This window comes from Xyrauchen texanus, chromosome 50, assembly GCF_025860055.1.
Source record: "Xyrauchen texanus isolate HMW12.3.18 chromosome 50, RBS_HiC_50CHRs, whole genome shotgun sequence".
Taxonomy (NCBI): Eukaryota; Metazoa; Chordata; class Actinopteri; order Cypriniformes; family Catostomidae; genus Xyrauchen; species Xyrauchen texanus.
This window is the reverse complement of record NC_068325.1, coordinates 13,839,981-13,852,660: the sequence shown is the minus strand read 5'-3', so window position 1 is coordinate 13,852,660 and position 12,680 is coordinate 13,839,981. Positions and strand designations below refer to the sequence as shown.

Genomic DNA, 12,680 nt, shown 5'->3' with positions numbered 1-12,680 from the left:
TTAGTGTTTAATGTTCTTTTATGTTTGCCTTGCCATGCAAGGCACTACCCTGCCATTGGGAGCAACTTGGGGTTCAGTGTCTTGCCCAAAAGTTGCTCTCAAATCAGATTTAACCTTAACATAGAAACTGCTGTACGATGATTGAGATTGTCCTAAGCGAGCATTTCAGATCTTACCACCAACGTGTGGTTGCGTTGTGAGTCAGCAAAAACTGATGATATAACTAAGCTGTGATCAGCTCTTCCTTTCAACAGTCTATAATTGTAGTGACGTTGCATCAGTAAAACTGATCTGAATGCAGCGGAGCAATTGCTAACATTACTGGGTTGGGCCATCTGAATCACTGTATATAAGCTAAAGATGATTTCTCAGTAGTTCACACAGAGTTTGATTGAGTTTTATCTGCAATGAGCATCCTTTGGCTTATAGCTACTCTGCTACTTCTGCAGTCCTGTGCTCCAGGTAAATGCCTCCTATCTCTATTATCAGAGTTTTGCAGAAGTTATTACATTTAAAATGTTTCAGAATATGCTTAGTTTCATTGAAAATACCATTAATTTGTTTTCCTCCAGGCAAAGTCCCTCAAGTTTGCTTTTGCTTATATTACAAATAATGAAAAGAGCAAAGGGATTATAGATGCAAATGTAAAATGCTTGATTTATAATCTATAAGTCTGATAATCTTTCATAGGTGTCTGCATGCGTCATGGTATCGTTGGCGGAGATGTCTCCATTCCACACAGCCGACCATATATGGTTTACATTCGTGACTCGGTAACAAGAATATCATGTGGTGGATTTTTGATAAGAGAGGACTTTGTGCTGACAGCCGCCCACTGCAATTCTAAGTATGTGAAATTATTTAGTACATGACATTTGTCATCAAAAGCTGCAGATACAGGTCAGGAGCATCAGTTAATGTTCACATCAATCATCTAAATGGGGGAAAAAAATTTGATCTCAGTGATTTCGATCATGGCATGATTGTTGGTGCCAGACGGGCTGGTTTGAGAATTTCTGTAGTGTAGTGAGCAGAATAGAATCTCGATCAGAATGCACGACATGTCAAACCTTGAGGCGGATGGGCTACAACAGCAGAAGACCACGTCGGGTTCTACTTCTGTCAGCAATGAACAGAAAACTGAGGTATTCGGTTTCGGGCACATTCCTACTAGAGACTATCAGTCATTATACTGATGATCTCTCAGTATTTGCTTCATGAGAAAAACAATACACACTGATGTTTCAGTAATAACATGCCCAACCTTGACCTAACCATTAGCTCCATTCTTCTCCACGATGGTTGAATCCCCCACCCAAAAAACCAAAATGTCAGAAACTGCTCTAAATCCCAACAGAACATTAAACACTAACAAGTCTCCTTCTTTCATTTAGTGTAGAAATACTCTGAGATCTAAATTTTTTTCTCCATTTTGATGGTTGACGTGAATATTACCTGAAGCTCCTGACCCTTATGTGATATTAATTAGATAATCACATGAATAAGTAGATGTACAGGTGTACATAATAAAATGGTCGGTGAGTGTATATTTGCATGTATCTGAATATTTTGCAATAATATTGAAATATATTTTTATATACTTATAATTAATACATTTAAATTTTCCTAGTTTTTAAGATGAATACGTCTCACACAGTGCTTCATGGGATTGTTGGTCATTACCTCATTAAGGACATTAGTACTTTTGTTGTTGTTGATTTTCTAATAATTTCTTGCTTATAACTAATAACGTTGTGATTAACCTCGGTGCAGGTTGGATTGGTTAATTGGTTTATGAAGATAGTTATAATGTCCTTATGGAAAAACGTATGGCAAAAAATGGTTTCGGATCCAAGATGGCGGAGAATGTGTGTGGGCACTGTTGTGCTATTTAAAAAATATATGGCAGGGAATGGTAAAAATGTGCTATTTTTTGCTGAAACCTATTCATTAACATGGCTATTTTCACATAAAACTGCCATTAAATGACTTCAGTTAAACTGATATATACATATAATTGTAAATTATACAAGGTGATAAGTATCATCAAAATAATTTTGCAAATTAGTGCTGTAAACCTCACACAGTGGCCTCTATGATCCCTAACATTTTTGAGTTCTCTTTAGTCATCTCCTGGTGTATTTGGGGGTCAGCAACACACACCATTTACCTGTTGGTGTGGCAGTGCATCCCATTCCACATCCAAATTTCAATAAGAAACAACCAGGTCATGACATCATGCTTCTCAAGGTATCATATGATGTTTAACAACTAACACAAGCATTACCTAGTAACAACAGATTATAATTTCACCCAAATGAATACATTTAAATTAGTTTAATTCCTTTTAACTTCAGACAAACTCATTACAGATGTAGGGATTATCTGCTCAAATAATAACTTATCTTTCCCTTCAGCTTCAAACCCCAGCAACTTTGAACAACACCGTGAAAACCATCGCATTGCCAAAAACTGAAAATGAGGAAATCTCAAAGAACTGCATGGTCATTGGTTGGGGCAGTCAGGATTACATTATTAATTCTCCATCACGGCTCCTCAAAGAAGTAAACGTGACTCTCTTAGACTCCAAAAACTGTGCCCCAACTGACACCATATGCACTGAGGGAAATTATGGGCCTACATTGGTGTGTATTTCATGTGAAACATCTCAAAGCATCTCATTCTGTTCAAACATTTTAAATAAAGTGTATATTGACAATTATGAATAATCAAATCCAACTTCTCATCCTCAGGGAGACTCTGGGGGACCACTTGTTTGTGGAGATGTTGTCCACGGCATTGTATCTTATTACGTAAATGAGTCATATAACATCTATCGCTCAAGGTACACCCATATTGCCCAATACCTTACATGGATTCGTCAAGTCATGAAGAATTCTTATCGGCTACAACATGAAACATGGAAGGGGAAGCTGGATAAACTCATATAATATGTTTGCTTTCAATATTGAGCCATTTAATAATGGGCTGCATGTCCTCTGCATTATATACAAATTGCAAATTTAAAATAAAGTCTAAATCATGCATTACCCTAAGTCTGTTCAAATGCATTTAACATTTTCTGTGTCATGCTTATATTTACATATAAAATGACTATGCCGTGTTGGTCTCCACTGGTCTCCAGATCTGCAAGTGTAGCCTGTGGGTTTACAAAATCTTTATGTATTTATTTGCAAAGGCTACAAAAGGATACATTTGATCTCAGTAATCATATTACACTGCAAGATTTAAAAGACTTTGTATCTATACACTACCATGTGCCACTTTATTAGGTATACCTTTATGCTTTACGCTTGTTATTGCAACAATCTGATCAATCTCTCAGAAAACGAATGTATACTTCGCTTTTACACAATTCTTATTAACCTAATGATTTTCTCTTAATTTTGTCATGCGATTATTGCAGGTCTTATCACTAAAGTGTGGTTACGTTTTGAAACAGCAAAAGCTTAGAAGCAATAAGAAAGGTCTTCCTTTCAATGGTCTCAAATCTCAGTGCTGTTGCATCAGTAAAACTGATCTAAAAGCAGCAGTGCAATTTCTAACATTATCTTCCTGATATGCATCTCTGGAATCACTGTATAAAACACAAAGATGACTCCTCAGTAGGCCACAGAGCTTGACTGAGCTGAAACTGCAATGAGCATCCTTTGGCTTATAGGTGTTCTGCTACTGCTGCATTCCTGTGCTACAGGTAAACAAAAACTCCACTTCCTGTATGCATGAGACTTCAGTAATTACATTAGACGTTTTTTTAGAAAATGCATTTCCTTAGAACTGACTGTCATCAAAAGTAATGTACTCATAATACTAAATATACTATGAAAAGACCATGAATTTGTTTTCCCCCATGCAAAATATCTTATGAGTTTGCTTTTGCTTATATTACACATACACAATGAGAAGAGCAAAAGGTTTGTAGATGCTCAGTGTAAAATGCTTGACTTACAAGATCATGCATCATGGTATCATTGGCGGAGATGTCTCCATTCCATAGAGCCGACCATATATGGTTTACATTCGTAACTCCAAAACAAATGAATTATGTTACTTTTTTTGGTAAGAGAGGACTTTATGATGGCAGCCGCCCATTGCAATTAGTGAAATTATTTAGAACATGACCTTTGTCATCAAAAGCTGCAGTGTTGGGAGGTCACTACAACTAACTGAACAAGATGCTTATTTTCAGACAGTCTGCTTCCACAAGTAAAAATCGACATTCTTAAACTATTTTTACACTCATCGACCACTTTATTAGGAATTCCTGTACCTGTAATAAAATTATTGAATCAGCCAATCGTGTGGCAGCAGTGTAATGTATCTGATTTTCAAATTATTTTTGCTTATAACGAATAATGCTTGGATTAAACTCAGTGCAGGTTGGTTTGGTTAATGGCTTAAAACTCTTTTATGAAGGATTTTATAATATCCTTATGGAAAAATGAATGGCAAAAATAGTCTAGGATTGTAGATGACTGAAAAAGTGGGTGGGAACTTTTGCGCTATATTAAATGTCTACATTACGGCAGGGAAAGGTGAAAATGTGCCGTTTACTGAAACCTATTCATTAACATGCTTATTTTCACATAATCTGCAATGGCATTACTTAAATTGAACTAATACATTGAATATACTTTTATTGTACAAGATGATACTACAGTATCAATTTAGCAAATTAGTTCTGTAGACCTCACACAGTGGCCTCTATGATCCCTAATAATTTTGAGTTCTCTTTAGTCATCTCCTGGTGTATTTGGGGGTCAGCAACACACACCATTTACCTGTTATATACAAAATTCAATAGGAGACAACCAGGTCATGACATCATGCTTCTAAAGGTACCATATAATGTTTAACATTTAACACAAGCATTACCTAGTAACAACAGATTATAATTTCACCCCAATTAATAAACTGAAATTAGCTAAATTTATTTTAACATCAGACAAACTCATTACAGATGTAGATCTGCTCAAAAATAATTTCCCTTCAGCAACTTTGAACAAGACCATGAAAACCATCGCATTGCCAAAAACTGAAAATGAGGAAATCTCAAAGAACTGCATGGTCATGGGTTGGGGCTGTCAGGATTATATTAATTCTACATCATGGGTCCTCAATGGGTAGGTCCTCCTCAGGTCTCCAAGACTCCATGAACTGTGCCCCAACTGACACCATATGCACCGAGGTGTATTGTGGGCCTTCATTGGTGTGTATTTCATGTGAAACATCTCATTTGATTTAAACATTTTAGTGTATTTTGACAATTATGGATAATCAAGTCCAACTTCTCATCAAGGAGACTCTGGGGGACCACTTGTTTGTAGAGATGTTGTATCTTATTACATACTGTTTTCAAACAGCTTCTGCAGTTCAGGGTGCCCTACCATTGTGTCCTTGAGCAAGGCACTTAACTCCAGGTTGCTCCGGGGGGATTGTCCCTGTAATAAGTGCACTGTAAGTCGCTTTGGATAAAAGCGTCTGCCAAATGCATAAATGTAAATGTAAATGCATTACCCTTACAGCCATTACACCCCTACTCAAGCAACAAAGCAAAACAAGAAGCTGGTTGAACTGCAGTCACAATGTGTTTATATGGTTCCATTTAATAATGGAGCAGGTCAACTCTGATTAAAATAGCGTACGTTCAGAATAAAGCATCACACAATAAACCTACTTTTATACACTACTTTTTACTGTGTATTCTATATTGTAATATAAATGTTCACATAATTACTATAAGTAAATTGTTTTGTGTAAATAAGTTGTTTATTGTAATTTGAATACGTCTCGTCACTGCCATGACTGCTATATTGCTCAAGACTTTCACCCACTGTAGCACTTGCGTATATGGTAGTGTGACAGTGATTTGAATTTGATTTAGTTGGTCTCCACTGCCACCATGTGGTGAACGGCAACTCATCCTTCTGCTTGAAATAACCAGTGGAGTAAACAAATAAAACAACCTTTATGATCAAATCTATTTTCTAAGGCAAGGTACTGGACTACGTGCACTAGGAATAACGTTTCATTGACACTAATATTTAAAAAAAAAAAAAATCTTTATTATATTGTGTAATCGTTCACTTACAACAAACCTGTGAAAACTGGGACAGCACTTGTTTTAGCAATACACCATAACACACCCCAACTTCAACCTTTCTCCTTCAGCAAACCATTCTGATGCTTGTAATGAAAAAGTTTGGGTGAGATAAATTCATCAGCACAGCTGGAATTTCATTTCCACCATTTCTGAAAGAAAATATTTTAGAATGATTTGAACTAGCTGAACAACATTTAATGCAACATAAGTAAAACGCATGCACCTGAAAAATAAATTTGCCAATTAATTTGATCCAAGTCAAACCTTAACATTATATTCTAACAATTGCATACCTCCCATCTTTGTCATGATGACTTAAATTTCATCACCAAGGTTAGCTTGATCCTCTAGTTTATCACCTTGTCCAGTGTATCAGCCTGAAAAATAAAAAAGGTATTTTATTGCATTGAAAAGACAAATGAAAACAAATGATGCATTTACAAGTGGTCTAAAACAGGATACTACTTTTGGCACATTACAATTAAACTAGCTAGAAAATTGGTAATGTCGAGATACAGTTGAAGGCAAGGCATCTTTAAGGGACTCCATATAGATGCGCTGAACAGGACAAATCGAGGTACTGGACATTAAGTGCCCAAAAAAGACAATCTTTTAGTAGCTGGGAGAAAAAAAAAAGCTCAGCACAAGGTAATAGTTGTACTCATTTTCAATGGCTGCATGAGCCTGAGATTTACCACCAGCACATGAGCGCGCTACCTAAAGTAGTCATGCAGCATAAGCTCGTGGAACAGGACCGAACTAAAAGTCTGAAGATGTGAAAATCACTTGAGGAACTATTCGAAGGAAACATGGACAATGAGAACTGTTGTAGGATGCGTACAGGAGAGCAAAAGGTTTTACCTCACATTACAGGCCTATCTCCACAATTGACCTAGCCAAGAGAGCAGCTTTCATCTCAGGATTCTTGAGTCGGAAGTCACAACACTTCATTCTCCAAGGACATTGTGGATTTCCAAAATTGCTAGCAGAGAACTCTTAGATCCAATGAAGCATTACACAGAGCCATTGCTATCTATAGCACATAACAGCAAGGTTTCCACCTTTATTTCATTTGCTGAATATACTTTGTTTTATTGGCCTAGTCAAGAATATTGTAAATACTCAAAGGTTTAAACTTTACTGAATCCCCAATTAGTCCATTCCAAAACACTTCTGGCTTGTATTGAACTTTTGATTTCGGAGGCATAAATAAATCAGAACATTTTCCATCCATTTTTAATGGGCTTCATGAAGCCAGATTTAATACAAAAAGAAAAAATATTTGAGGTGTTGATATACAGAACAGAGCACATTTCTTTTCCAGAAGGAACACAACCTTGACACATTTAAGAGGATAAGTTCAGTCCACAGTAGAGCATACTTTAAAAATAAATTCTAGGCGATGCAAAGAGTAAAATACCTTGGGTTACCAAGAGAAGACTGTAATTGAGGCTTAACACCCCACTGAAGTAGTTTACTCTTTGTATAAAAGGAATATTTACAAATCTTTAGCAACTTCAAGGAGGTTTGCTGGAGACAACATGCCTGCCTTGCTTCACTAAAGGAATGCATCACAAAATGGAGGTGGCAAGGAGCCGTAAAGAGCACATCACAGCTTATCAAGCTTCTATTGAGGATCTGATTAGAATATACTTTCAGGTGGCAGGTCTGCCGCTTTAAAATTCAGTTTAAATGCAAATGCCTGCAATTACGAATTGGCCGAAAGGTTTGTATAGAAATTGGTCTTAGAAGCTTTCAGGCTGTGTTGGACAGGTCAATTTTACGCATTGAGACAGTTTCTTAAACACACTAAAAGAAAACAAAAGGACAATTTCAAACCCCTGTGAGCATCTACTACACATCACAAGGTATAATGGTAGGTACAGGCTTGAATTCTTACAGTAACTGAATGCTCAGATTTTAAGTAGCGCCTCAATGAGGAACAACTTGTGGATGATTTAATCACGGTTAAAAAAAAAAAAAAAAAAGTCTGTACTTTAATAGAACACTTGAACCAGAAAACAAAAAGTAAAAATAAAAAAAGGTCTTCAAAGAGCACATCTTTTTAAATACAGCCAGCGAAGGGATGATCTTGCAATCAGGATTTTTTTTTACTCGTGTGAAGCTGAGGACAAGAAGTAGGCAAGAGTGTAAAGGCACTGGAGTATTGTGAACATCCTTTGAACATCCAAATAGTGAACTGACACCAAGACATTTTTCATTTTCATGATTTAAGGTCTTACTATAATGGTCATGTGCAGTCATCAACATTGAGAAATGCTGGACTCTTTTGGAACGTGGAAATGGCAACTTAATTGACTGAATCTAAAATTAAAATCTGCAGTTGTGCTTTTCAACTTAAGACATCTATAGTATTCCAAGGTAAAAATCAGGAGGACTGGTATTAAAAGACCTGTGTAGTTTGCACTTGTTCTAGGAAAAGCAACTTCATTTAAAGTGAATATGTCCCTCTTGGTAACTTTAAACAATACAATTAATACATACCATAGCTGTCATAGCTGTCTCTGTAGGAGCCACCTGAACGGTCATAACCCCCTGTGCTCCTAAAAATCAAAGACTTGATTCAATGGTTTGGTTACGCTATAACAAAAAATACTTGTAATACAAAAGCATTCCATATGTAAATGATTGCTCACCTGTTGTCTCTATAGCCACCACCGCCACCAGAGTATCCTCCACTTCTGTTGGAGTATCCACCACCGCCATAAGATCGGTCACCTCCACCATAGCTTCTTTCCCCACCACTGTAGCTCCTATCACCTCCGCTATAACTACGGTCACTGCCATAGCTTCTGTCTCCACCGTATCCTCCTCCACCACCTGTTTCACAAAGAACACCAAATGGAGATATTCTACTAAACAAATGGACCATCAGCTTAATAAGGGATAATGTACAGTCAGACTGTTATTGCAAAATAAACCCAGTGTTGTATCACCCTGAAGGGGTTTATTGTGAAAAACCAACTGACCATTAGTATCCCGTTTATTGCACGGCTACCAACCAAAATAAGTAAACGCACAATATTAATTTGCATTGGACTTTGCAATTCTGCCCCTTAAATTAAAATATATAGATTAATTTAAATTATGCGAGAAACAAATGCCACAAAGCTGAATTCCACCTGAGTTCTGTTGGCGATTCAGCAAATAATGAATGTCTGACTGTTCATTATCCATCTTATTACAAGACTTGCAAAATAAATACAGTAAATAAAGAGGACACGAAACATTGATTTGAGTTCAAAATTATTTTATTAGCTTACAAGGAAGGAATGATGAAACGCAATACCCAGATAACTGGTCTGATATGTCATGACGTAATCCCCGAAAGTGCGGTTATTACTCAGATATACAAGACCGCTAGATGGCACCATTGGTCAACCGAGTACTCCAGAGACCCGTGTAACAAGTCTTGATAATTACATGCATTCTGAGGACTACATTAATACAAATGTGGCTCTTTGGTAGCATGTAAATTGTATTCAAATTTCACCAACTCCCACCTCTGCCCCTGCCGCCCCTAAAGAACCCTCTGCCACCGCCAGAACCTCCTCTGAAGCCACCAGATCTCCCGCCGGATTTGCCAGCTTCATCAACGCGAATCATGCGGCCATCAACAGACTGCAAAAAACACAAAACAAAGTGTTAATCACTTTAGAAACACATTAAACAAAATGGTTACAGAATTGCAGTTCACCAATATTAAGTTCTCATTTACTCCACCTTCATGCAATCCCAGATGTGCATTAACTCTTGGGAACAAAATTAAGAGTCTCAGCTATGTAGATCTACACAATGCAAGATAAAAATGTATTCCAGAAGACACATGGGATTAATTCATGACCCCTGAAGCAATAGAATCGATTTAGGGTGAAAAATAAAATAAAAAAATGCAACTCCTTTTTAAAATTGTCACCACTGTAGCTTCTAGGAAGCTTCAATTATACTCCATACAAATTATGTTTGAAGCATGCTCATTAAGGCACTAGGAAGAGTTATCAAGCTTAAAATGATAGCCCATAGTCAAGATTTATGATAAAAAAGGAGTTACATTGTGGTCAGTTCTTGCCCAAAGCCAATTAGATAACGTCAGAAAACATTGATTAAACACCCAGAGTCTTATGGATGACTTTTCTGCTGCCTTGATTTTTTGAAGCTTCAAATTTCTGGCCACAACTCACTTGCATTGTATGAACCAACAGAGCAGAGATGTTCTTCAGAAAATAGCATACACATCTGGGATGGCATGAGGTGGAAGTTTGAGAATGCATCAAGATTCCAACCAATTTTAATATTCTCACCTTTCCATTCATTGCAGACATGGCATCCTTGGCATCCTCTGGATTTTCAAATGTAACAAAACCAAATCCTCTGGAACGGTCAGTCTCACGATCTCTGATTACATCCACTTAAATAAATAAAAATATATTAATATGACTTGCACATGTCTAAATACACGTTAGTGTTGGGTGAACTGCATTACCAACAATAAAATTTCCATTAAGGGATACTATTAAGTTTCAGTAACTTAGCTACTTCTGATGTAAATGTACTGTATGGACTACAGTATTAACAATAGTGATTTTTTTTTTTTTTTAATCATTAAAAGTTTCATGTCTATCCTTATATTTTATAAAGAGTAACTTAAACACTTGTGTGATTTCTACACATATCTTAAACACTACAAACCTTTAGCAATGGTTCCATATTTGGAGAAGGCCTCCTCCAAGGACTGCTCGGTGGTATCATAGCTCAGACCACCAATGAAAAGTTTTCCTTCGTCAGACATGATTTAACTGTAAAGGAGACAATATATCAAATATACTATGTGAAAACACCAAACCCATCCACGAACGATACACCATAACAAAAGCAGAAACTATTAGATAAACGCATTGCGCAGAGCATCGTCGGTTTGTATGTGCGCCACAAGGACGCGCCATTTTCTGACAGTCTCCTCCCACAACCCTCGCAGCGTGTAGCAGCCATTTTACCACAAAAGGTACACGCTTTATACGAATACAACGTTCGGTTCAATATTAGTTCATATGGAACACATTACCTTTTGGAATCCATTGTCAAACATACACTAGATTCAATTTCCATTCGTTATCATTCGCGTTAGATTCAGCGAAATATAGGTCAGTAGAACTGGATCACGAGCAGCATCCACTGCGCACTTATAACGAACAAAGGAAGCTATAAAAATCTTTCTGAAGCACAAGCATATGATTGGATGCAGTGGTACACCATCACTTAAAACCCCAAAACACTTGCAAATTTAGAATTTTAAAACACCACGAAGACTTCGAAAACGCCCAATTAACACTTTAAAATACGATTAATGCATTATCATTACAGCAAATAAACCGAAACAACGTAACATCACAAAACAACGTTTACATACAAAGCATTAACCAGTCAAGAAAAAGCTGTATAACTCACCTCGACGTTTTTTCTCAGGGACACAAAACAGCTGCTGAACACAACACAGACTGCGGCAGAATGAGAACGTTCTTAGAAAATGGCTACAATTTATAGCCATCACGTGACTGCTCATCACTGAGGGCGTGTCCATCGCAAATAATCGCCCCACATTGCAGCCATTTTTGTATTTTTGTACAATTATAACTTGTAAATGATAGCATGAAGCTGAGTGTTTTCGTGTCCATCAGATCAGATTAATGCTGGATATGTGAAACATCTTATTTATATGAATTCTACATTTGTTCTGGTGTATTATTCACTAGTTTTAATAAGCCAGCTGTATTCCTCTCCTTTGTTCCCTGCTTTAGGCCTAGATGTAATGTGACTGAACAAAGATGAAATTCTCAAAAACGTTTGATAATTTCTCTAAACTCTACAGATGTGCAGATACATTTTGAAACATTTATACTTCCAATCCTGATGTTAAATATAAAATATATTATTATATTTGATTAAATGTTGTATGTATAGGGTTTGAACAAAAAAAATTTGAGCTAGCATCAATACCCACATTTGAGGACAAGATTATTAGCAGTTTTACCATACCTAAGCAGATTTACCTAGCATATGCTTTTAACCAAAACAACTTACAAAATGAGGAAAATAGCAATTTGTCATACAAAAGCCAAAAATATCTGCAGTATCGTACTGCTAAGTTCTAAACGAAAAAAATATTTTTCTTATTAATAAATATAAAATGCCTAACATATGTGGACTGATTAAGTAATCAATGAAGAGATATCTTCTATGTAAGAGTGTATTCAGCTGTTTTTTGAATGTTGAGAAGGTCTCAAAAGATTGGGTGGGGGATGGAAGCGCATTCTGAGGATGCTGGTAAACCAAAGAACAAAATTAATTGGAAAGAAAACAGGAATAAAATAAAGAATTATTTGTGTGTAAGAGAGGTAAATAATCGCTGTTAATAATAATCACTCTATGATACTTCCTTACTCAGGGTTGGGAAGTAACAAACTACATGTAATGGGATTATGTATTTAAAATACCAAATATAAGTAACTGTATTCCACTACAGTAACAATTTAAATCA

At 36.5% G+C, this 12,680-nt stretch overlaps 2 protein-coding genes across 4 annotated transcripts; one reads left to right on the top strand and one right to left on the bottom strand.

Annotated features, from left to right (window-relative positions):
• The first annotated feature begins 398 nt into the window (after positions 1–398).
• LOC127641453 (granzyme-like protein 1) lies at positions 399–5,460 on the top strand. Its single transcript, XM_052124479.1, has 5 exons — positions 399–462; positions 691–847; positions 2,127–2,250; positions 2,418–2,645; positions 2,754–5,460. Exons 1-5 carry the CDS (start codon positions 408–410, stop codon positions 2,949–2,951), a joined length of 762 nt encoding a protein of 253 aa, XP_051980439.1. The 5' UTR covers positions 399–407; the 3' UTR covers positions 2,952–5,460.
• A 1,021-nt stretch (positions 5,461–6,481) lies between these two features.
• On the bottom strand, positions 6,482–11,662 carry LOC127641456 (cold-inducible RNA-binding protein B-like). Of its 3 annotated transcripts, none has more exons than XM_052124482.1 (7): positions 11,591–11,662; positions 10,835–10,941; positions 10,447–10,553; positions 9,649–9,766; positions 8,782–8,965; positions 8,630–8,688; positions 6,482–6,501 (listed from the first exon to the last, which is right to left on the bottom strand). In XM_052124482.1, the coding sequence occupies exons 2-7, from the start codon at positions 10,932–10,934 to the stop codon at positions 6,497–6,499; spliced, it is 573 nt and encodes a 190-aa protein (XP_051980442.1). In that variant the 5' UTR covers positions 10,935–10,941; positions 11,591–11,662; the 3' UTR covers positions 6,482–6,496. The 3 variants fall into 3 exon arrangements, 2 of the variants coding, with proteins under 2 accessions (XP_051980442.1, XP_051980441.1); XR_007970164.1 differs by lacking the exon at positions 6,482–6,501 and adding an exon at positions 7,345–8,249 and having other exon boundaries at positions 8,630–8,702; XM_052124481.1 differs by lacking the exon at positions 6,482–6,501 and adding an exon at positions 7,345–8,249.
• Between the last annotated feature and the right edge of the window lie 1,018 nt (positions 11,663–12,680).

Bases quoted from the DNA above. Each gene is read 5' to 3' on its own strand.
- LOC127641456 (XM_052124481.1), bottom strand. From the start codon at position 10,934: ATGTCTGACGAAGGAAAACTTTTCATTGGTGGTCTGAGCTATGATACC. The intron at 10,554-10,834 runs GTTTGTAGTGTT...TATTTATTTAAG, and splicing joins ATATGGAACCATTGCTAAAG to TGGATGTAATCAGAGATCGT. The intron at 8,689-8,781 runs GTGAGCAATCAT...TTTGATTTTTAG, and splicing joins GGTGGCTATAGAGACAACAG to GAGCACAGGGGGTTATGACC.
- LOC127641453 (XM_052124479.1), top strand. From the start codon at position 408: ATGAGCATCCTTTGGCTTATAGCTACTCTGCTACTTCTGCAGTCCTGT. The intron at 463-690 runs GTAAATGCCTCC...AATCTTTCATAG, and splicing joins TCTGCAGTCCTGTGCTCCAG to GTGTCTGCATGCGTCATGGT. The intron at 2,251-2,417 runs GTATCATATGAT...CTTTCCCTTCAG, and splicing joins ATGACATCATGCTTCTCAAG to CTTCAAACCCCAGCAACTTT.